Genomic DNA, 24955 nt, shown 5'->3' on the forward strand with positions numbered 1-24955 from the left:
CGTCAATCTGTTTTGTGTTCTTCTGTGGGAGAACCTTTGGCTGCTTGCATACAATGAAAGTGGATCAACTTGAACTAAAAATATATATATATATGAAGAGTTCAGATGCAAAAGCCTCTAAACAGCATGTGAAATTTTCATCTAAAGTTAGGATTTATGGAGCTTGACAAGTTTTTTTTTTTTTGTGCCATGTTCTCTAATGTCAAAAACATCATGCAGCTCAGATAGTCATGTTATTTGTCATTTACAAGGTCTCACAGAGCAGAATAAAATAAGCATAATTGTTTGGAGCTTTGGCTATACTTGAGCGAGGGTTTACTTCGGTGTATGTCACTCATAAAACAAAGATTTCAAAACTGTTAAGGGGTCAGACAAATACTACTTTGGTTTCAAATACTGTAACTTTTGATTACTTCATGATATCACCACAAAATGGAATTCACATACAGCTCACGTGTTGGGGAACAACACTAAAAACACCACTGTCCTGAGATATTGAATGTCAAATAAGAAAGATGTGAAAAATGGCTCTAGAGCACACATACTTTTCTTAAATTTTATATTTCTCAGCATGAGAATGTCAAAATGGAAAGAATAGTTTTCCCCTAAAAATATGACTCTCCTACAGTTTTGGAATCATGATCATGATTATTTTTTGGTTATGCCACTTTGGCTAAAATACACCTTCTGGGCTTAAAGGGTTCATGTGGTTAAAACAAAAAACTACACAGAAAACAGACATTCTGCTGTAAATAAGTTATTCTGTTTTGGTTGAGGTGAAAAAGAAAGCTGCAATATAACTTTCACAGCTTGTGTAATAATCATCTGCTGCACTTGAATTACATTTACCGAAGATTTTATTCAAAGGAAACTTTCAAGATCATTAAACACGTGATCCGCCTGCTCTGAACAGAGCTGGTATTGTGCAGAGCAGATATATTTGCAGGGTTTTCTCATGCTGAAGTGCTGAAATCCCATTTGGCTGGAATGTTCATGACCGATCATTCTCACAGTTATCAGCAGTTTCGTGTTGCCTTTACTGATAAGTTCAGTGGCTTTTTCCCATAGGCTCTCTCTGTACCTTGATGTGTGAGCGCCACCTTCTGGTTGTTACGACAATTAAATGAATAAATCTGTGACATTCAGCAGGTCTCTCTGCAGGTTCCCATCACCTAAAGAAAACAAGCCAGTCTTTATTGGCCGATTTTTTGGCAACCCTTTAAAACATTGCTTTGTTTATTTGAGCGTAATTGTTGAGTTTAGAACAGGGCTATGGTTTTGTTTGACCAATGGATGACAAGAGAAATGTTTAGGAAACCTGTTTAAAACAACAATTTCGGCACTTCTATCTAGTGACACTAGTAGTAAAGAGACTGGAATTCAGAAAAAGCAGGTCACACGAAGTTGTCATGTTGTAAGTAAGGGTAAAAGACAAGGACAAGCTCTTGGCATCTTGTCCAATGTACTTTTCCCACAGTGAACATCTGACCGGAATAGCCAAAGGCCATAAACGATAATATTACGGTTTTAAGCAAACGTATTTTAAAGAAACAGTGGACGCTATCCTGCACTCACAGAAATCATATCCAATGATTCGTGAGGCGAAATCTTCAACTTTCAGTCATATCTGACCAGGTACAAACCAGTACAGTAAGCAGTGAGAGGACACAGAGAAAGAGGAGTGACAAATGACTTCCGGCTTCTGTCCCTCGATCAGCAGCTGTGGGGTCCATCTGAATGCTGAGAGGAACTCCCTTTGGCCCACGAGTGAAAAGTAATCAAAAAACCCCAATCCAACCTCATGTACTTGAAACCAAGCCTTCTGTGATGTTAACTATTCACATACTGTGTTGTAAAGCCTGAATGAGTGACTCATCGTCAGAACAGAACAGAACGTTGGCAGAAGTCCAGCTTTTGTAACTGAAGAGGAGCAGCTCATGCCACAGACATCACAAGATTTCAAGTTACTTCAGTGTTTTCAGAGACAAATGGTTTGTGGAGCAAAATGATAATGCTTTTTTTTTTTTTTTTTTAAGTGACATTTTCAAGCATACATCAGCTCATACATCTAAGTTTTTTTTTCTTTAGATCATTTATCTGCTTCATGTTTCACAGCGGAAAAACAGCATTAATGCAAAAATCACTGATGAAAGCTGAAGAAATTATTATCTTCTGCTAAATGCTTTTCCATACAATACCAAACAAGAAGAAGAAATGCATCAGGTTCTGTTGAAGTCTTCAGCATATGCCTGCAGGGTCGTTTTACATTTATGTCTGGACTTTGTTCTTAATGTACTTTTGAAATCTCAGCACAGCTTGTTCGTTGAAAGTTCACTTCAAGTCAGTTTATTAGAACTTAAGTAATTTAAATGAAACGCGAGAACATGCAGTGCACTCTCATGATAACTTAAAATTCAAATGAGATGGTGAAAAAAAAGTTACAGGGTAGGATTTTTCCAATTACCATCAAAACTTTTGTCTTCTGATAAAATTTGCATTCACTCATATTTTGTACATATTTTTTTTATGTTGTCGTAGGTGGTAGAAAAACAAACTTTCTTGGGAAAATGCAACAGTTCTGCGAGAGTACACAAAGTATCTCAGAGGGAAGCAATACTTTGGCTTTGGGTTCTGCATTCTATATATTCAGTGCATTAAAAGAGTTGACGCATCTACTTTTTAGCCAATTCATTAAATGAGAAAAACAGAAAGTGGCCTTTGCTCAGTCCACTTTATGATTTAACGTTACTAATAAGTTAGGAATTAAATGTTATATACTAAAACCAGCCAGATACAGTCTTGTGATTAGTCATCAACAAACCCTATGGCACTTCCTTTAATGTCCCCAAAAGGGATGGTTCACTAATAATGAAAATTCTGTCAACAGTCACTGTATGTTGGGAACCAGTTTCAGTTGCTACTGGAAAAAAGAAAGCCAGTCAAAGAATTATACATTTCGATTAAACTATCCCTTTAAGGCCAGGGAACACAACAGCAGTACATTTTGGTAGAAATTCCCAAACAGCGCACAATTGGAAAACAACTAACTTCTTCAGTAATACTAAAGCTCTTCCCAAAGCAGGTAGCAGCTTTCCAACTGCTTAAGTGAAGTCACATTTGATACAAAGAGAACGTTGCTAAGGGAAACCTGTGCTGTTCTGGCAGGCGGTCTAATTGAGGGCTGTATTATCAGAGCCAAATTCCACAGGCGCACAAAGCAGGGATTATTCCCCCGTCAGGGTGTTTGCGGGAAGAGGTGGGGGTTTGCGGTCAGTCCTTGTCCTCCAAACCTCACGACTGCTCTGAGATCAGCCAGATGGTGCTAGATGATCTCGCACTCTTCAGCTCAGTTTTGCTCTCCATGCCGACACAAGGCAGCATTCAGACTCGCTCATGCCCCCTTGTCCAAACGCAAGGGCTCATTTCCAGGATGGTTTAGCAAAGATGTAAATCTGATGGAGTTAATGAATTCCAAATTTATCAGATTAAAAATAAAGTGAAAATGCAGAGAGAGAGAGAGAGAGAGAAAAAAATGCACTTACTTTTTTTTAATCAGATGAATTTGGCATGTGTGTGTGTGCTTATTTACACACAAAAATAATAAAAAAAATTCACAAATAAATGCAACACCTACTGATAAACCTGACAGACTATTTGATTTAATCGGAATGACAAGACTTGACAGGAAAATTAAAAACTTTATTCATTAAAAAAAAAAGAGCCATTCAACAGGACTGAGGTCTCTATTGATTATTACTGGCAATAAATACAACAGACAATTGGGAAGAGGGGCAGTAATTAAAAATATGGTCTTAACATAAGGTCCTATGGCACAATTTAGCAAGATGTTGTTTGGTCAAATGATTTATAAGGCTGTAAGTAAAACACACACACACACACACACACACACACACACCTCAAACAACAACAAAAAAAAAACCTCAAACAATCAGAGATTTTACATAATATGCCATGAATGACTTTTGACGAAAACTTACACTGCTTCTCTAACTCATCTTGACTTTTAAAAAGGACCAAACTTTTAAAACATCAGACTATGGTCTAATTTCTATCCAGCTAATAAAACACTGTATTATCAGAGGAACAGTGATACAGGAAAAGCTCCTCTTAACATCCGTTTCTTGTTGTATAAAAAAAGGCTAGCGAGAGAAAAAAAACAACTCGCTCCATTTATGTGAGGATCCAAAAATATTAATCTGTGCTGAAAGCTTGCAGTTTAATAGTCAATGCCATGGTCATAGCGGGCTCTGTATTCGTCGTGGTAGACTGCCTGGTACTCATCCTGATATTCAGCTTGGTAGTCGCTGTCGCTGATCTCAGAGCAGTTGGTGCCGGTGCCCTGGCTGCCATTGCTGTGGATGGTGGGCTCGGTGGGCGAGGTGCAGTATTTGGGGTCGTATATCTGTCTGCCCAGCCCGTACACGCTCATGCCCTTCTGAGAGGCCACCTTGTTGGTGCCCATCTGCAAGGAGATGGTGGAGCTGTCTAGCGGCTGGACAGCCACTTTCTGGTCAAAAATATCCCTCCTGGTGCCAGGGGCCAACATGCCAGCCTGAGGGAGAAGAAAGGGTGAATAAAGTGAAAACTAAAGCTTGACCTGGGCATCCAAATAATGAAATGTCCTGCAGAGTTTAGTTCAAGCCCTAGTTAAACACACCAGAACCAGATAATCACGATTTTAAGATTCACTAGAAACTTCCAGGCAGATGTGTTTGGGGCAGGAAGCAGCAGCTCTCTGCTGGATATTGGCCCTCCAGGAGCGGGACTGGACAGCTGTTTCTCAAGGCCTGGGTCGCATTATGTCAATATCTGTGAAATGTCATGGTCAAAGTACGGCCATTGTCAGTAGAGTACCGCCTACTAAAGAGATCACTTCCAAACCAAGCAGCTTTCTAGTGGTAAATGTGGCAAATCTGCATGTTAAAAGTTCAACAAACCTGAATCCGATTTGAAATATGAATGGGAAAGTGTTTCACCTCGTGTTCCACATGTGAAAATACAGATTGTGTCGATTACTATTGAGACTACTGCATTTTCTCTGTGGAATTTTGACAAACAAAGGTATTTGTGACTGCACTGTTATTCTTAAAGGGTTAGTTCACCTAATAATGAAAAATGTGTCATTTACCCTCATGTATGTTTGTTTATATGTAAATAAAAGCCTACGTTAAATCGGTTTATTATGTAAAGTGATCTCCAAAGGGTTTATTATCTTCCTTACATTCGAATTAGGGATATTTTGTCTATACTACTTCTGTGAGTTTCTGCAACAGGGCACCCTGTGGTAGACATTACATGTGTTTATATCACTCCATACTACTACACGCCACTCCACACTGGGTAAACAAAGTAAACATACAATAATTCATATGCTGTTCTCCAGTGTACAGGAGTTTTTCCCCCCTCCACTTTAATGACATCACTGTCAGCTGTCTTAAGTTACTTCAGAGATTCTACTGGCTGTGAAAATGCAACCAGGAAAATGGGCCAATGGAACCACCTTGGAGCATAGTTCCTTTAACCACCATGTATAAAAGTCCCTAATGATGACAGAATGTACATTTTTGGGTGAACTATTCCTTTAAATTCCCACTCACCTGGCTTGCCCCTTTATTAGTGCCCATCTGCAGGCTGATTGTGGTTTGGTCAAATGGCTTGTCTGCTTGAGACTTTGGGTCAAACAGATGTCTCCTGGTGCCATACGCGGTCATCCCAGCCTGACTAGCGCATTTATTTGTCCCCATCTAGCATTGAGAAAATAAAGGACCAGTATGAATATGCAAAGCATGACTGAGGGAATCTTACCGATGATATCCCAAGATAAAAAATGGTTTTAAAAGGTTTCCTAAAGAGACAACAGATAAGAACCAAATGAAGTCAAAAGACAGCGGTCCTCACCTGCAGTCCAATCACACACTGACCAGCCTTCATTTTCTCGCCATCGAAGTTGCGGGTGTGCTTGTCCGCATACTTTACACCAATGTCAACTTTTGTGTCCATACCTTTGGTTTTTGCCTTTGAATTAAAGACGGAAAGTAGCATTATAACAGCAACTCCAAATCCAAGCTTCCTTCTTTCATCATCTCCATTCAAGATGTTTTGCACAACTCACCATGCTGGCCAGAGCAAGAAGTGTGGTCTGGACTTGAGTCATATTCCCGTTCTCAAACAGATCATTGGCCTCAAAGATGTCGTTAGGCTTCAGGCCATAAGCAAGAATGGCTTTAATGAAGTTGCCCAGGTTCTCAAGCTTCAGTGAAAAGAAAAAAGCTTTTCTATTATATTTTTACATTAGGAATAAAACTAAACACTAAATAAATAGATAAAAACATTGAAACAATACAATAGATAAATGGGTCTTCCTTACCTTGTGCCAGTTAAGTTTGGTGTGGTTGATTTTCTTAATGGATCCAGGCTGAAGTTTATTAATAAGCCTATGAGAAAGACCAAATATTAATTTTCTACAGAGGGGAGCCTAAAAACTTACAGTATAGGGACTGATTTTGCACTCACAGTACTGTTCAAAAGTTTAGGGCCAGTACTTCCACTACCCTGCGAAGATGTTCTTACCTTTCCACATATATTGAAAAGTAAGAACATCATGTGATAACATTTCTTCCATTAAAACGCAATAAAGGAACATTCTGGAATGATTTCTTAAGGGCAACAGCAAACAAAAGAAGGTGTGAACGGTTATGAGTAACACATGGTTCTAATGAGTAACACCTTGGCCAAACTTTTTTGCTTTTGTATTCTGAGTTTCATGTCTGTTTTGAGTTCCTAATCAAACTGAAATGCACATCATGGTTTCTATCATGCTCATAGACTCACTCGCACAGTATGACCCCATCCTTCAATCCCATCTGGAAGTTTTCTCCGATTGGCATGCCCGTCACATCCTCAATCCAGTACCTCAGCTCGTCCTCCTTCTGCAGGTCATATTTCTGAGCAATCTACAGGGCCCAGAAAGAGAGAAAGTGAAAACTCCTGCTTCCCTAAACAGTTTCACCATGTGTGTTATCCAAGGCCTGCCATACAAAGAAACATGCATTCCAACAGGTCTCTGCACTTTCCTTAAAATACATTTTAGGGTTTTAGAATCAGCATTAGACAATGTCATATTTCAATTTCAGCTGCACGCCTTTTTCCATTTACATGACATATTGAAACATAAGCTACCTATGCATACGTTCCCTGGTGTTAAACCTACATAACTGTCTGAAACGGAGAACACGTGCATGAAACTCGCATGGAAACTTTTGCACAGTTTCAATTCATGAATTCTGAAAATCCCAAAACAAAGGGTTTTTGAGTGTGCAGGTCCTGTCATGTTTTAAGGTTAGCTTTGGAAACCAATCTCCTCTTTATTTCTGGGTAGTTTGCACAGGACTGGAGTAAAAAACGCAGTAAGATGGACTGAAATTAGACTGTTGCCCTATCTGTGAACTCTGGCTTCAGAAGCAGCCCCAGACATCACTACTGCAATATATACAGATTCAATTATGCAGTTTTGCATCATAATTAAATCAAGTCACATCAGGTTTGAAATAAAATAAGGCTAGTCCTACAATGTCACATTAAAGTTTTCCATTTCTTTCAACAGGTCTGGTCTTGAATCAATTGTAAATGAGTTGTAAAACATATTGCATTATAAACCGAACAAATGAGGGTTGGCTCCTAACTTCAACTGAATGACATGCTGAATGTCTAAAAGGATCCATAGAGGTGACTGGTTGGAGCATGTCTGTTTTTCCTTACAATTCTGTTGTGCCTTTTAAGAAATATATGGCAAGTGGGAAGTTTCTTTTGTATAACAAATTTTTAAAGGCCTTAACATTCATATATATATATAAAAATACACATTTAAAAAAGGCACAAATCTTTGTCTGGCACTTTTAGAAATTCTCCATTACAAGTGGAGAAATAGAGCATAACCGTGACCGCCCTCTCAGTTTAAGAGGTTTTTTTCTCCATTTATTTTCTCCACAGGCATTTCAAACAATTCTTCAATAAACAGTTCAATGCCACGAACCAAACCAATTGACTATAACGCTAAAAACTTTGATTTAAGGTAAAAAGAACTCTTAAAAAATATGCAAAAAGAAACTGATGTTACTGCAGAACACCAATAACTTCATTGATTTTAATAAATAAATTCATTATTTGGTTACAGCTCAGCTGTTCTGCCTTTATTTCCATGGCAAGAGTGACTTCTCTAACTGATGGAATTCTAGTAGTTCTTTACTAGGATTTCGGCAATTAAACTTTTTTTTACATTTTAAAAAAGCTGTCTGTCAACATTATGACAACAGGAAATGGGTCTGTGACAAAAACAATGGCAAATCACAGAGGGCCTTTCAAGTATCACAGTACTTAAAGCCATAGTTCTTTAAGGGTCTCCTGGTAGATATCAATGAATAACAGACGGATGACAAGCAAAACTTGAATTGAGACCATATTGTACCGCATTATTAAAATGTTATTGTAAAGTCTCAAACACAGAAGAAAAAAAAAAAAAGAGAGAGATAGTCATCACGTATCACACAATGCCTCCGGTGTCACAGTTAACAATGAGGATATCAATCAACACTACAACATAACACTACGCACATCATACGCTGAAAACAAACCTCTCCAGAGCAGTACAACACTGAAAACAGTCAACCTGTAGGTTTCTTCCCATCTCACTTTACAACAAACCTACTCTTGAGAGATGACATACATCCTGTGCTTTTATATGTCACTTTACACAGCAACCTCATATTCTAATGAAACTGAAATTACATTTTCCAAATGTGTATAAATTATTTGATAACAGTTAGAACTTCTGATTCTTGCATCAAAAGCTATTTATGACAGTATACAAATGGCAAATCAAATTACTTGTGCATATAAACATGAGATACCCAATATTGGTTTATCAGACTTTATTAATTTTGCGTTTAGTATATTAGTCAATATTGGATATTTATTCATCATCATTTTCCCTTATGTCACATTTCGATTACTTTTGTATCATCTAACACACACTTAACACTGTTAAAGGAGTCATGAATTGCCTTTTTTATTATTTTGTACTGTTTTCTGAGGTCCACTTATGTTCATTTTTTTTTTTTTATCATAAACATTATAATGTAGAAGTTACAGGCTATTTTCAGTCCTGTTTTGACCCCTGCATTGGAACCGTATGTTTGAATAGGAATGGAGGATTGTAGACTCTAAAAGGAAAAGCCCACTGCTATGATTGGCTAACAGTTCATGTTTGAAAGTCTACATCCTTCATAGATGCACACTACTAATATTTAGGTCAAAAGTGCATAAATACTCTGTACACATCAAACTATCTGTAATGACAGACAAAGCAATTGTAACGGACCATGTTCCTCACACTTGTGTAGTGGGACATTACTGTCAGAGTCAATATAGCCGGCACAGAATTGTCTTACTTTCTATCTTTCTGAAAATCTGGTGTCGTATAGTGCCTTGTTTGTAAACAAATCCACAGTAAAATTAAGTGAAGGACCAAGTTCCTACTGATGTATTCTGGCCCTTCATTAAAAATAAACTTCTTCCAACTGATCACGCTTTTCTAATGTTGGGATCAGAAGGAAGGCAATGCAAGAGAGCATCTTCTTGTCTTTCTCAGCATCTTCATTGTTTGGTTTCTTCCTAGACCTATGTTTGCTTCTGTCATTGTTTACACTATGTGCCCAAATGGGTGGGTGGGGCTAAACAGGCAGTGATGTAGAAGCAGGCATTGATGGTCATTGGCGGAGTTGGGGTGTGCAACACGATTACGTCATGAAGTGGCACATTTCACAAGCTGTTGTTTGGCAGATTGGCTTCAATATAAGCTGATTTTAGACTAACAAGAAAGTTTTGAGTTCTGAAACCTACAGGATATTTTTATTAGGGCTGCACAATAAATCACATTCAATATTTAATGATGCAGCTTGTCAGTGAACAATGGCTCTATGTAGTAAATGCTGCTCCATGTGAAAGCATGCATGTGATGGAGATTTACCCCTGATTACAGAACTGGCTTTACTGACAAGATGCGTATTAAATATTGCATGCAATTTATCATACAGCCCTAGTTTTTAACAGTACAATGACCTTTTATATGTCAAAATATCAAGAGAATTTTGATTTCTCCGTTCATGACCACTTCAAATGTAATCTACCGAAAACCTCAAAATATTACTCTTTCATACTCCCCTTTATAATGTTGTGATGCCTAAATTCACTTGGTGCATTTAGAACCAGATCGATTCCAGCATTTGACATTTTCTTTTAATTAGACAAAATACTGTGGGATTGTTATAATGGGTATCGGCCAGATGCTTAATACTGGTGCACTCCAGGTTAAAGTATCTTTAACTTCTTATAATACTCAAAAAGAGGTCAGAAGATTCAAGCACAAAAAGCATTACAATGGAAGAGAGAAATGACTTTCAAGCAACAGAAAGCAGAATTCAGCAGAGAATATTTGCTGGGAGGAAAAAAAAAATTGGAGGCCAAAAAACCACATGCTGCAGGTTGATGAGAGCAACAAGATTTCTCCTGAATCCCTCTCTGCTCTGCAACTAGGACATTGGAGAGGTCTTTACATCCAGCTGCAATTTTCTACACAATAGAGCTTGTGTTCCTGAGTGTATACTAGAGAACTTAAGGAAAAGGAAGACGAAAAACTGTGCACTGATACATTCTCTGACTTCCAGACATTTGGTCCAAAGTGGAGAGTGAACGTCCTGAAGATAGAGAAAACAGGGAGTGAACAACATGTTGGGAGTTCTGCTGGCCTTCTGGACAAAATCATGTGGAGAGCAAAAACAGCGCACAATAAAAAAGAAACACTTGCAAGAAGTACTTAAGGAATTCAGTCAGAGCAACAAGGAGGGAAAGGGTCCAACCCAAAATGCAGTTATGCATTTGTTGAGAAGAAAAATAAAGATCTAATGCTGCAAGAGACCTTGATGAACAGCACAACTGTTTCTGTTGATCAATTATTCACATTGTTGCTCTGGAAATGTCAAGCAGACCAAATAATGTGGAAGTGAGGTCTGAGATGTATATACAGACTACAAGATGTGTTTGCATAACATCTGGGTTATAACCACTAGTCCACTACATATAAAACTCTGGAAAGCCAAGCAGTAGTCTACTGTGCATGCATATGAATTTACTATGGAGTTAACCAAAGTATCATATTTAAATAAGCAAGGAAACATAAAACTGATCAAAAGTGACAAAGACATTTGTATAAAAATATTTCCATTTCAAATTAATGCTGTTCCTTTGAACCATTTAGAGAATCCTGAAAAATATGCATCATGATTTGCACAAAAAAAAATAGTTATTTAATTATATATAATTAATGTTAGTTCTCCCGATGATTAAAATTAGTCCATAAATTACTCATCCTCAAGTTATCCTAGGTGTATATGACTTTCTTCTTTCAGATAATCCAGTCAGAGTTACATTAAAGGGGTCATATGATGCGATTTCAAATTTTCCTTTCTCTTTGGAGTGTTATAAGCTCTTGGTGAATAAAAAAACATCTGTGAAGTTGCAACGTTTTTGCATTCGAATGTGGATTTTTATATTAAATTCAACGAATATTCAAAATTCCTTTTTTTTTGACAGCCCTAGAATCGCCTATACAAATTTTTGTTGTTGTTGAAATTTATATTCGTAAACATAGCCATGTTGCAGCCTGCTGTAAATATTTTGCATTGTTATGGCAGTCCTCTCTGCTTATTGTTTTTCGAAAATGTTGCACTCCTGTTTGTCATTGTGCACGTAACTTCACGCCAATAAATCATCAGAAATATTGGTCTTCACCAATATATTGAATCTTTACATTCTTCCTACCTGTTGTCCGTGGATTTACCTATATTTGGTGTTATTTGCTTTATAAAACTTATTTAGACATGCAAAATTGATTTTACAATCGATTCAATGAACACTTGTCACTCAAATCAAACAGGTTTTTTTTTTTCACAAAAGTGACAACCCAAGAAAGCAAAGTAAACAGTCTCTCATTTGTAGGTTGCATTGACACCTAGCAGTGGAAGCAAGTAAAACAGTACCTCATTTTGTTTCTTCTCACCTGAAATTCATGCAATAAACGTTTTTGACAAATATTTAAATTTGTTTGTGGTCTATATAGCCTGCATCAAAATGAGGTTTGCAATTATGCACTCAAAGACACGGGTTGAAGACCAGGCAGTGACGTCACAATATGCTAATTTGTTTAAATTCATACCTACGTAATCACCATCACATAAATTTACTTTTACTTTTTTTTTACATTGAAACTTGAAAAAAAAAAAATTACTGTTACTGCAAACCAAAATATTTTTTAGGATGGCCCCAGTTCTGCTTCTCGCGGGAGGCAAACTTTGTCTACAGTAAAGTAAACAGTTGAGAGAAAAACAATTTCGTGCCTGAATATTATATGCGTGCAGATCTTAAAGGGACAGTACGCCTATTAAACATGAAGCATACTGTCATTACTGCCAAGGGATAGATCACCCTAAAATTTATGTCATCATTTACTCATTGTCACATTGTCCCAAACCTGTATTAATTTATTTATTGTGCTGAACATAAAAGAAGATTTTTTTTTTTTTTTTTTTTATGTGGGTAACCAAACAGATGCAGGTCCACATTGAATTTGATAAAAAAAAATACTCTGGAAGTCACTGTGTCCCAGCAACTGTTTGGTTTTTCACGTTCCTCAAAATAGCATTTATGTGCAGAAGAAGAAAGAAACTCATTCCGGTTTAAAATTATTCCTTTAATGTTAATAAAACAACAAAACAGAGAAAAATCAATCACTGCTCTTGACTGAAGAAATTTCATACAGTTGCTTTAGGAATCAGTTCATATAGTATTTTATTTTCATATTTGTTATTTTATTTATTCATTTATTTTATATTCAATTTCTTGAATGCTCCTGCTAAATACACCTATTGTACCTTAAAATAAAGCACTGTTTGTTTTATTTGTATGTGTAGTTGTAATGTGCATCTTTGTCATTCTTTTATCCTCGTTATAAAAAATCAGAACAAAGACTCAGACAACTTGCAAAATAGTAAAATCGACATGACAAAGAATTGTGATAAAATCGTGAATCCTGATATTCCTAAAAAAAAAAAAAAAAAAAAAAATCATGATTTGATATGTTTTTCATTACACAGCTTGAATGATTAAAGACCATTTTTTAATAACTCCGACTGGATTCATCTGAGAAGAAAGTCATATACACCTAAGATGTCTTGAGGGGGGTGTAATTTATGGGCTAATTTTCATTTTTGGGTGAACTAACCCTTTAAGCAGCTCGACTGTTTTTAACATTGATTATAAGAAGAGAAGTTTCTTCAGCACCAAATCAGCTTATTAAGAATGGCATCCTTCAAAAATCATCACAGGAATAGATTACATTTTAAATATATATATATATATATATATATATATATTTTTATATATATATATTATAAACATAAAACAGATTAGAACAGTTAAAATCCAATAATATTTTACATATTGTTTACATTTGATCAAATAAATACAGGCTTGGTGGGCTTAAGAGACTATATGAATTTTTTTTTTATAAATAAGTAAAAATCTTAAAACCCCAAACTTTTGAACAGTATGTATATGCGTCTTTAATTTTGTGTCTCTTATCACTACGCAGACTTTCTTCTCGCAAAATAAAATAATTCTATCTCAAATCAATGTGTCACTAAGATACAATATTTAACATACTGTACAATATAAAAATTCTACATAACCTATTTAAATTAAAAAGAGACCGCAAATCAGTGAACCGAAAAATGGATTTAAAAAAAAAAAAAAAAAACCACTGAAACAAAAAGTGAGCCAAAGAAGAGATACGTGCCAAAGCTGGCAAATAATACATTCAAGTTATTGTCAAGTATTAATTAAGAGTTAAAGTAAATTACCTTAACACACACAGACACACACACACACACACACACATATATATACACACATACACGCATATATACATATATACCTATCACACACACAATTTGAGTGGAATACATGGCTTTCAAAAGAATGTCAGTAATTGAGTGCCCTAAATTCACTTTTGCATGACCCAGATGAAGTGCTAATGAAAGTCAGCTGGGGTTGAGTGTCTTCACACCTCTGCAGATGGCACAGGATTCAAGAAAGCATCACCCCACTGTGGTTTACCCACCCTCCCACTCAATCAGACTAAACACACACACTCTCTCTTTTTCTCTCTCTCACACACACACACACACATGCTTCACAAAATACATGGTGTGATGGAATACTGCTGAATAGTCCTAAAATGAACAACTGCTGACACTAAAGGGACGTGTTTTCTGTGTGCTCTTCACTGAGAAAAGCAAGTAAGACCATGAAGAAGTGTGTATCCTAACAGTTAAAGGTCTTGGCTAACATAAAGGCTGCATGTTCAAGCCCAGGTGTGTGAATGTAGAATGGATGTCCCTGAGCGAGACTGTTTATCCCAGGTTCACAAGACTGTTCTCAGCACAGGTCACTAAATAAACTATAAACTAAAAAAAAAAAAAAAAATCATGACTATGACACGGTTTGCACAATTTTGATGCAATACAAAAAAAATAAAAAATAAATAATAATAATCTGATGTGTTTATTTGACCTTCAATCCAGAAAACAGAATCCATGAACAAAGAAATAACAATAAAAGGAAGTCACTGCAGATGGGAAACTTTCCTTTGCATTCCGAATAAAAGCCTCAGTGTGATTTAGTGTGACAGACTTACAGTGTAACACTCTTTCATTGAGAAAACCCCATTTGAGTGTGTGTAGCTACAGTCTATTTTAGACAACGAACCATTTGTTTTTTTCTACAGAGATTCTACCTACAAAATAGAGTAAAATGCAGTTATATATACTAACATCGTCCTTTAAAAAAGAAAGAACATAACGCGCACCTCACTTAAGTTTCCATTTCCACTCAAAGCAGAACAGATTACATTGCTAACTCACGAAATATTTATTATACACACGCTGTCGCTTATTTAGGATGATAATTATATTATTTAATAGGTTTCGCGTTGTGTTTAGTTTTTTAGAAGTTTCTGTACAGATCCCAGGCAGCAGCCTCGTTGCTTTCTCTCAGAACTGGAGCTCCACTCAGAGCTCAGCAGAAGACCTCATGACCCACCAACAACACGCCAGGCTGCAGGCAAGCTTCTCCGATCACAATAACACACGGTAAACTTCATTTGCGACGATAAGAAGTCCGTGCCTTCAAAATGACAAACAGCATCTAAACAAGGCGTGAAAACCCGTTGCGTGCACAAAAGAGAAAGTTTCATTCATTGGAAAGTCGATTGGTGCAAAATGAAACACGGATTATTTTCTACTTGCAATAGAAAAATATATTTCATAAAAAATAAAAATAAAATAAATAAAATGGCAGTAAACCAAAGGATGCATCGACACTAAAACCAAAATCTCAAATCCAATCACAGGAACCAGGTGAAAAGGAAACACAATGGCTTTCTCTCAAAAACTAACAACATTTGGCCATCAGAAGTACTTTTAGTACTAAATTGTACACATTTTTGATTCAGAACATGTCTGTGATGTTTGAAATAATAGTCAATCATTTATATGTAAAACACACTTTCATGCCACGCATTTCAGTGCAATGCAAAGACAAAACGCCATTTCGTCGCTTAACTGGCGTTAAAGTACACAAACTGTAAAATCTTTCAACCCTTACCTTACTTCTCACTTCAGCAGATAAACCATATGCAGGGCCCTTGTTGAACTGAGCCATTGTTGTTTTTATTTTACGTCGATTTGCGCAAAATAAATGTTCAGAAATCTCCCGGTCTCCTAGTTGGTTTCTCTTATTCGGGGAAAATATGCCTTGCAAAACTTAAAAAGAGAACCGATAGAGTTTAGGCTAGTCAAATATGAGTGCCGATTGTCCCAGTTGAGCGGATGCACTGCTCGGTAAAGTAATTAAAGAGAAGCAGAAGGTCTGCTGTGTGCGAGCGAATTTACGAATTCTACTACGTCGAAACCGTATGTTGTGAATATGAATTAGGTACCATGACGCAACCTAATGTACCTTCCTGATTGGCTGAAATGAAAACGATAATTTGTGGCGCCGGTGAAAAGGCTGAGGTGGAAGTTTAGTTCATGAATATTAATTAGTCTGAGTGCTGGACGCTACCGGAAAGTTACTGAGCGACGTCAGCTGACTTTGTTAATATTCATAACTAGCCCTCGTCGTAGTACGAATTCTTGTAATTATTTATTCCTTCAAAATGGTAAAAATCCTATTAAATCAATTGAAAACTATATTTAATATAGTATATGCAACAGAAAGAGTAATTTAAATAAAAAAGAGAAAGTTTTTTCTAAAATAATAATATGCTCATATAATCATCAGTCAACTATGTCACTTTTGTTAATCTACCTGCTGTGATCAAGGCAATAGAACATTATCAACATATTTAGGCTGTTTAGCACATGATAAAAATACCTGTTTTTTTTTTTTTTTTGTGGGACATCCTGTAAGGTTCAGTCTCCCATCACCATGTGTTTCCTGAGCCTCTCTGTTAACTGGAGACACTGCTGTCCATTAACAGGAAACAACAAAAAAGACTCCTTGCCAAAAAGAACTCATCCCAGATATTAAATAGATTTCTCTCACATTTTGAATTCCCCCTTGGTATTTTGGGTTCAGCATTCAGTGTCACGTCGTGTTATAGTCTACTTAACTTTTCCCATCACCTAAAATGTCTTTCATTTCTGAAGAAGACAGATGTGGTTGTATAGACATACACAACTGTTTTAAGCCCCCCTTTTTAATCAAAATGGAAAGAACCATCATGCCTCTAGACATACAATTAATTAAGGACAGGCCAAAACACGGATACTAATGATATAGTGGACTCCTGTTTAACCCAACACTATAGGGATCAAACAAAGAAACTGTCGAAAACAAGGTGTGTTTGTCATTGTATGTGATTGTTCCCAGACTTATGGTTGAAGACAAGAAAAGCACAAGAACTATTTCCACATAACTTAAACCTGTGTAATACTTTAACATTAATATCTGCATATGGGTTAGTATTGCATTTGTATGGAGGTAATGGACGCCCATTTCTGCCACATAAGAAAAAAAAAACATGCATTGGTAAATCATATTTATGTGATAAATAGCTACAACTGTGAGATAAAAAGTCATATGAGATAAAAATTCAAAATCAACATAAAAAGTATAAATAATGACATAAGTAACTTTGTCACAATGACTTATCTAAGTCTCAGACTTTGTATATCATAATTATGATTAGTATGATTAGTTTTTACCTCATAGTTTAGACTTTTTGTCATAACTCCTTTTATATCATAAATATTTTTTTTCTCATAATTTGGACTTTGTCTTAATTATGACTCGTAAGTTAGACTTTTTTCATCAATATTTTAATCTTAATTAAACTCTTCCATTTTATAAGTATGACTTTTATCTCATAATCTTTTTATGTCATAATTATTATTTGCCAAAGCCTGATTTTTTTCTTCTTTTTCTTATGTGGCTGAAATGGGCTTTCATGGAAACAGTAGAGCAACTGACATGAACTCAACACTCTTTAAGTAAATCATGTTTGCAGTCTTTCAGGAAATCATCAAGTTACGTGAAACCATTCGTATTTCACTCAACAGGAAATGAAAAGGGATGTTTTGTCAGCGACAGAATTACCAACAACAGAACAGAAATGTTCTCTCTGGAGCTTTAATTTCACACAGTGTCTTTGCTTCTAGTTTCCATAGTCTTGCTGTGTAATCCACAATACACATTTAGGTACTACATCCCTTTTATTTTCCATGAGCAAACTCTTCTGGGGCAAACGGTTCATCAAACAGGAATGCCTTGTTGCTCCGTCCTTGAGGCACAACATCCAGATGGACTCAACAGCAACAACAACAACAACAACTGAGCTTTAGAGGGGGATGGACTTTTATTACCTGAAGCTGCAGGGCAAGACTAATCGCTCTGCCCTAAACTTGCTCCATTATGGCTCTAAATACAAGAAACCCCTAGAGTGTTACTGTTGGGGTGATTTTAAATAATGCTAGGGTTTATTTTGTTTGGTAAATAGTAATAGATCTGGTTTATGCTGAAGTTCAGGGTGAGGATTCAGGAAATTGAGGATGACAGAGCTGACCTCGCTGAATAAACATTCGTTTACCAAGTGTCCTTGTTCAGATAGTATTAACCACCCTCTCCCGGTCCAACACATATGCCTGAAGCTCTTTTGCTACGAGAGAGAGAGAGGGTTGGCGAGAGAGACAGATAGAGAGAGAGGGATGTAGAGAGAGAGAGAGAGAGAGAGAGAAGAAGAAGTGGATGTCTCACTCCATCTAGTGGTTTCCTCTATGCAGTGAAGCTCAGTATTCAAACGTAAAATTACACTGGAGAGCTGCATACAAGAGAAGGCACTTACTGAATTAATATGGAGATTGGAGAGGGAGAAGGCTGTATGATTTGCATTTGCAATCTCTCCGCCATCCTCTCCTAGGTGAACACCTGAGATTCGCAGATCTCTTACCCTGCGCTTGTCCTTGTATCCAGCTGTGTTCACGCACACTCTCCATGGCCAGTTCAACATGGGTCTTTCATAACGGAAAGGGTAAGTCTGATCATGCATTATGTTGACTCCATTTTTTTTTAAGGAAGCATGCAATCATTTCATAGTCACCAAGAAGCAGGACAGATTGAGCGGCTGCAAGAGAAAATGAATGGCTCAACCAATGAATCTGACAAAGGAAATGATAAAGATAACATGTCCTACTGATTATTTTGCCCTTTTTGTTGTTTTGCTCCTATTGCAGATATATAGTCCACTTACTCACATTTCTAAAATAAATTCCATTCTTCTCTCCATTTCTCTTCTTTTCTAGCTTTCTTAGTTGTCAAATATATGTGTTGGTTCCTTGACAAATCTTTGTGAGTCACTTCAGATAAAAGCATGTTCTAAATGTAACTACATGTCAGAAAAAAAAAAAAAAACAGTAGAATTCAAATCTGACAAGGTCACGCTGGTTTGACTTCTTCCTACTATCAGTTACCAAAAACATTGAAGCTTGATGCCTTTTTCAAGGGTACGAGGACATAGCAGGGGATTGGTCCTGTCCAAGTGGAACATAACAATGTCACATTGATCAAAAGCATTGATTTCCTGCTGTTTCATTTCGATCGGTGTCCATACTGCAGAAATGTATAGCCGGAGTAACGTGCACGCTCCCTCAGCCAGGATAGAAGTTTGTGTATGCAGCGCAAGCCCACACAATCAGCTGTTTCTTACGGGACGCCGAGATCTCTGGGATTCGGATGCATTTCAGACTGCACAAAAGCCATGCGTGGCTCCTATAAATCACAGATGGAGCAATCTGAGACGTGTTTGAGTGGGCTGACCTCTGGACGGCTGTGGGGCTGTCAGCGCATATGCAAAAAAGTCTCTGTATACTAAGGGATTTGGCAGTAGAGAGGTACTGCGGCAGCTCAGGTGACGACTGGGGCTTTTATGCTCGCAACTGGTCTGGGTCTGGACTGGAGTAAGGAACATTTGATTTTGTTAAAGAGTGATGGGGGGTAGAGGGGGTGATCATTATGTGTTGGGCTGGGATGGTGGGAGGAGGGGGGGGGGGGGTGTTAATAGGTGATTTATTGCTGAACGTTCACCGCCATCTTGCTCTCGTTTCTTTCTTTCTCTAGGGCTCAGCAGGCATGGAGCCTCTCAGCCTGCAGGTGCTGGTGGTTGTGACCGGGAGCTTCCTGGGCTTCCAGTGGCTGTTCCACAGAGGCAGCCCTTGGTTGTCCGAGAAGCTCTGCAAAGGCTTCCTCAGGCTCAAACCTTCACAAAGGACAGAGTGGAACTCCAGGTGTCAGATCTATCTTAAAGCATGTTTTATTGTTAACTCTTAACTTAAATTATAGCTTAATAACTTAAATTAAATTACTTATAACTTAAATATCTATACACTCGCACTGTATTTATTTTCCGTATTTTCCGGACTATAAGTCGCACTTTTTTCATAGTTTGACTGGTCCTGCGACTTATAGTCAGGTGCGACTTATTTATCAAAATTAATTTGACATGAACCAAGAGAAATGAACTAAGACAAATGAACCAAGAGAAAACATTACCGTCTACAGCTGCGAGAGGGCGCTCTATGCTGCTCAGTGCTCCTGTAGCCTACACTGAAAACAGTGTAGATGATAATGTTTACTCTTGGTTCTAATTAAATGCGACTTAGTCCAGTGCGACTTATATATGTTTTTTTCCTCATCATGACATATTTTTGGACTAATGCGACTTATACTCAGGTGCGACTTATAGTCCGAAAAATATGGTATTTATTTTTTCTCTCAAAGGGCCGTCTCAACAGTACACGCCTTCGTTGTGGGACTTTTCTGTCTCTACATACATATCTTTGATGAACCTATCCAGAAAGACCCAGTCTGGTGAGGATTTGAAGATGCAGGTCATTACAAATGTGGTGGCACAACTTATGGCACAATGTGTGGTTTCTGTCCTGAAAGTATAATCTTAATCAGATGTTTTTGGTTGTCTCACAAACATTATTTATCTTATCTTACCTCTAATTTGTGATTACAGGGGAGATGCCACACTGGTGAAGCTAAATGTGGCCATAACCTCAGGCTATCTTATATCAGGTGGGTGGAGGGTTAATGAAGTGATGCTATATCTATTAATTTGTGCATAAATAAATTAAAAATTAAGTTTATACACTTAATGATGAATACTTAAGTGATACAGTTCTTTAAAGATTTACTTTTTTTCCATTTCTGAATTAAAATTCATAAAAAAATATATTTTTTTCAGCATAATCATTTATTATTATAGTATTTCTTTGTAGAAAAATATTTTTAAAACTGCTTAATTGTCGTTTAAAAATCGATTGATTTATTTGCTTGTTTGTTGGAAATAATGACTAAGATGTGTACATTAATGTGTTTTTGCTTTTAACTTAATGGTTAACCTTATGTGTTTCTCTTTTTTTTTAGATCTTCTGCTTATGTTTACTTCATGGGAGTCAATTGGAGAGAAATATTTTGTCATACATCATTTTGCCGCTCTCTATGCATACTACTATGTGCTGGTAAGTTGTCTTCAGCAGGTCTGGTGTATTATAACTTCCTCAAGATCTACAAGGTCAAATTCTGCTGTTTTTCTTCTGCAGAGTCAAGGAATATTGCCTTACTTTGCTAATTTCCGCCTACTTTCAGAATTCTCCACTCCCTTTGTAAACCAGCGGTAAGTATGACCTAAAAATCTAGCTAAAAGCATACAATGAGACCGTTACAGGAGCTCATTTTCTCATTTCGTTATTTTTAATATCTTTCAGTTCATTTTTTCACATGTTGGGCTACCACAAACTTTCCAAACCGAGTCTGGCTAATGGTGTCGCTATGACTTTTACATTCTTCTTGGTGAGGATCGCAGTCATTCCAGGCTACTACAGCCATATGTACTTGGTCTTTGGTACGGATGACTTCTACCGGTTACCTTTGGGGGGCCGCAGTGCCTGGGTTATTTCCAGTGTGTCTTTGGATGTCATGAACATTATGTGGATGCGCAGAATCATCCGCGGATGTCTCAAAGTCCTTCGCTCGGCCTGGTCGAGGAGAGCAGGAACTGAGATGGAAACTAGAAAGACAGACTGACATGGAGATACAGACAGAAAATGAACACATCGGAACACAAACCTTCCATCTCGTTTCATGTCCAACCTGATGCTGAAGTGTAAATGCCATTTGTGCTTTGTTCTTCCTAGTGCTGTAATGCTGTGGCATCATAATTGTGAGTTTTAAACTGAAATCAAGCGCTTGGAAAATCATTTATAGTATTAATAATGACTTACATGATGTCTTCTTAAAGGATGGGATCAACAGGAGGAATTCAATCACAGGCGCACCTTTAAGTTTTAAGAAATCAGGTGATGATGAGACCGATCACATGTACAATCGGAACAACCGTTGTGTTTGCACTATTTATTATGAAGCTGCTTTTAAGATCTACCAACTTGCCTTTATGAATGTAATTAACAGAGCAACAGCACATCTGAACTTCCGCAACGATACACAGTGTGTGCCTGTAGACCATGATAAACTAATTTTTGACAGAGGAAATTTAATGGCCATTATTAATGTAGTGGAAATTTAGGTAAAATGAATGGGTTAAAGATCCTGCCTTTTGCAGCTCAGCACTGCAGGATATTATACTCAACAAACAATGCATGTCTACATCTAACTATTGCATATATTATGGAGGATAGGAAATCTAGAATGGGAAAATGTATCAGGTGACAATGTTATGTGTGTTTCTGAAAATCTAGAACTTGATGCAGCCTTGTATAAGCTTTTTTCTTGTATTAAAGGTCCCGTTTTATGTGCTTTTTTGAAGCTTTGATTGTGTTTACAATGTGCAATATAACATGTGTTCATGTTTCGCGTGTAAAAAAACACAGTATTTTTCACACAGTTCACCTATCTGTTTACTGCTGTTTTCACTGTCACAAAAAACGGGCTGATGACTTCCTTGGTCTATGAAGCCTCTCCTTCAGAAATACGTAACGAGTTCTGATTGGGCCAGCGGTACCTGTGCTGTGATTCGACAGCAGCTTAGAGCAGGCTGACCTCCTGGTAACTTGATTGGGCTAGAACGCACGTGCTGGAGATGTATTTATAATCACAGGAGCGTTTTTACTGAGGAGATGAGCATGAAAAGCGCATTTGTTTTTTTGCACAGCCCTAACATCTAGTTAACAAAGCTTGTGTAATAAGTTACAGAAACTGTTAAACGCACCAACTTAAATAATAAAATACACTTACCAGTTGTGGTCCATAAACAACGCCTTCTCCAGACGAAGAGGGAACTGCTCCATCTTTCAAGAATAATCTTTGTGCAAATCCAGCATTAAACTGATTGAGATTGAGAAAGTTGTCCTCAGCAAGCTGTCCTCAGCAAAAAATGAGCTGCACATAGTTTTACATGTGCATTATAATTTTCGGGAACCGAGTTAAACATAAATTGTAACCATTAATGTCAAAGTACAGCGTTCCTGGGAAGCCCAAACAAAGGTGATTGGACTCAGAGATGAAAAAAACAGCGTTTCAACGTCATGGCGACAAAAACAAACAGCTCTTCCTTCTTCTCTGTCGGAGCGCAACAAGGCCACGCCCCCTGTTTGTGAATTCAAGTGGGCGGAGGTTAGTCAAAAAAACTGTTTTAGTGATGTCATTACTGCAGGAACTAGAGGGCTGTAGTCCAAACGGGTCGTTTTTTGTAGGCGAATTCTGTTAAATCAAATATCTCGCTTGGCATTGAACTTTGAGCTTTAGAATTTTACAGATATTATTTATACTCTAACAACAACATTACACACTAACTAAAGTTTAAAACATGGAATCACGAAGAAGGGGACCTTTAAGTGGTTTGTTGGTTGGATTTGGAATGATGACAATAATTATACAAACTTCAAAAAGCTAAAGCGTTTCAGGTTATTTATCATTAATAATGTAATAGATATGCGGTTAAAAATCAACAATGATATGATTCTGGAAGAAGGTGTGAGCTATTCCGATTAGAATAAATTTTTACAAATTTTGTGATGTTTTTGTGGTGTGACAATGTTTTAATCCGAGTAAACAACTTAGTTTTAACACGTTGTGAATCGTTTTCAGTGCGAAATCATACTTGTCACTGGAAAAACTTCCTGAAGGAAGCAATTGATGAAAAATATTAGAATATTCATTGAATAATATAATTAAAATAAGTTATTGATTCATGATGTACTTTTAATTAAGTAAGGTTATGTCATATTTAAATAAATTATACAAAAAATCTGAACTCTCCAATACTCTAGGGGGCAGTGTCCATGTGGCTGCCCGACTCTCTCTCTCTCTCTCTCTCTCTCTCTCTCTCTCTCTCTCTCACTCACACACACACACACACACACACACACACACACACACACACACACGGCATCCTGCCCTACAGGAACTGTGAGGGCAGAGGACATCATGGTGACTTGGGCAGTGCTCCAGTACACATGGCTGTCCGATGCATCGAGATGTTAATAAAAGTGAGACAACAGTACCTCAGTATTTAAAATAATCAGTTATGTGGAAAAATCTAGGTCTTAAATTGGGCTGCAACAGATGATTATTTTAGATTATTTCTTTGATTTATCATATTAAATAAAAATGATAGATTATTAAATATAAACTTTTTGCATTAAAATTGTAACTCGTTATTTACAAAATATCATTAAGTATCCTGACCAGTGTTGTCCTCCAAACGATGTGCAGTTTGAAGGCAATGAAAACAAATAGAGTGAATGTAGCCATGTAAGATATGCTATAAATTATGTGCACAAAGGATTAAAATGTATACTTTACCTTCTAAAACACAAATAAATCATTACTTGCTTTTAAGTAAAAGTTAATAATAAAAGAAAACTTTTGCACATTGTCCATAGAAATATGTTATTCATTGCAGTAAAGTGGCATGATTGCCAGATGTTTGTTCCCATCATGCATATGCAGTTTATTAATAATTTAATTCATTGTCAATTATTTTCATTATTAATTTGCTCTTTAACCCTGCTCATAGAGATCCACAACCAACATGCTTCAATGCACTTGGTTATGATTTTCAACCTTGATTAGTTGGTTCAGGTGTGTGTTGGATCAGGGCTGGAGCAAAACTCTGCAGGACAGTGGCCCTCCAGGAGCAGGCCCTTTTTATTGATTAGTCGTTGAAGCCCTCATATACGGAAACATCAAAATGTGGATCATCTCCTTTTCTTCACTATTCTTACCTTCTCCAACAGGTAGC

General features: G+C 37.1%; 2 protein-coding genes across 3 annotated transcripts; one reads left to right on the top strand and one right to left on the bottom strand.

The window, feature by feature from the left end:
* Positions 1-3678: 3678 nt before the first annotated feature.
* Positions 3679-16132, bottom strand: LOC128027253 (calponin-3). The gene is made up of 7 exons (XM_052614663.1): positions 15796-16132; positions 6853-6974; positions 6389-6455; positions 6134-6271; positions 5920-6036; positions 5619-5765; positions 3679-4573 (listed from the first exon to the last, which is right to left on the bottom strand). Exons 1-7 carry the CDS (start codon positions 15850-15852, stop codon positions 4238-4240), a joined length of 984 nt encoding a protein of 327 aa, XP_052470623.1. The 5' UTR covers positions 15853-16132; the 3' UTR covers positions 3679-4237.
* LOC128027258 (TLC domain-containing protein 4-B-like) lies at positions 14778-22508 on the top strand. Of its 2 annotated transcripts, XR_008186664.1 has the most exons (8): positions 14778-15281; positions 19807-19973; positions 20467-20556; positions 20711-20769; positions 21121-21215; positions 21297-21370; positions 21462-21857; positions 21922-22508. XR_008186664.1 is itself a non-coding variant. In XM_052614677.1 (7 exons), the coding sequence occupies exons 2-7, from the start codon at positions 19819-19821 to the stop codon at positions 21778-21780; spliced, it is 792 nt and encodes a 263-aa protein (XP_052470637.1). In that variant the 5' UTR covers positions 14779-15281; positions 19807-19818; the 3' UTR covers positions 21781-22508. The 2 variants fall into 2 exon arrangements, 1 of the variants encoding a protein (XP_052470637.1); XM_052614677.1 differs by having other exon boundaries at positions 14779-15281; positions 21462-22508.
* Positions 22509-24955: the final 2447 nt, after the last annotated feature.

Source organism: Carassius gibelio, chromosome A2 (assembly GCF_023724105.1).
Source record: "Carassius gibelio isolate Cgi1373 ecotype wild population from Czech Republic chromosome A2, carGib1.2-hapl.c, whole genome shotgun sequence".
Taxonomy (NCBI): domain Eukaryota; kingdom Metazoa; phylum Chordata; class Actinopteri; order Cypriniformes; family Cyprinidae; genus Carassius; species Carassius gibelio.

Excerpts from the sequence above, each read along its gene's own strand:
- LOC128027253 (XM_052614663.1), bottom strand. The coding sequence starts at position 15,852 with ATGGCTCAGTTCAACAAGGGCCCTGCATATGGTTTATCTGCTGAAGTG. Across the intron at positions 6,975-15,795 it reads CTGCTGAAGTGAGAAGTAAG|ATTGCTCAGAAATATGACCT; the intron begins GTAAGGGTTGAA and ends TGGGCCCTGTAG. Across the intron at positions 4,574-5,618 it reads CTAATAAAGGGGCAAGCCAG|GCTGGCATGTTGGCCCCTGG; the intron begins GTGAGTGGGAAT and ends CTTCTCCCTCAG.
- LOC128027258 (XM_052614677.1), top strand. The coding sequence starts at position 19,819 with ATGGAGCCTCTCAGCCTGCAGGTGCTGGTGGTTGTGACCGGGAGCTTC. Across the intron at positions 20,770-21,120 it reads CTCAGGCTATCTTATATCAG|ATCTTCTGCTTATGTTTACT; the intron begins GTGGGTGGAGGG and ends CTTTTTTTTTAG. Across the intron at positions 21,371-21,461 it reads ACTCCCTTTGTAAACCAGCG|TTCATTTTTTCACATGTTGG; the intron begins GTAAGTATGACC and ends AATATCTTTCAG.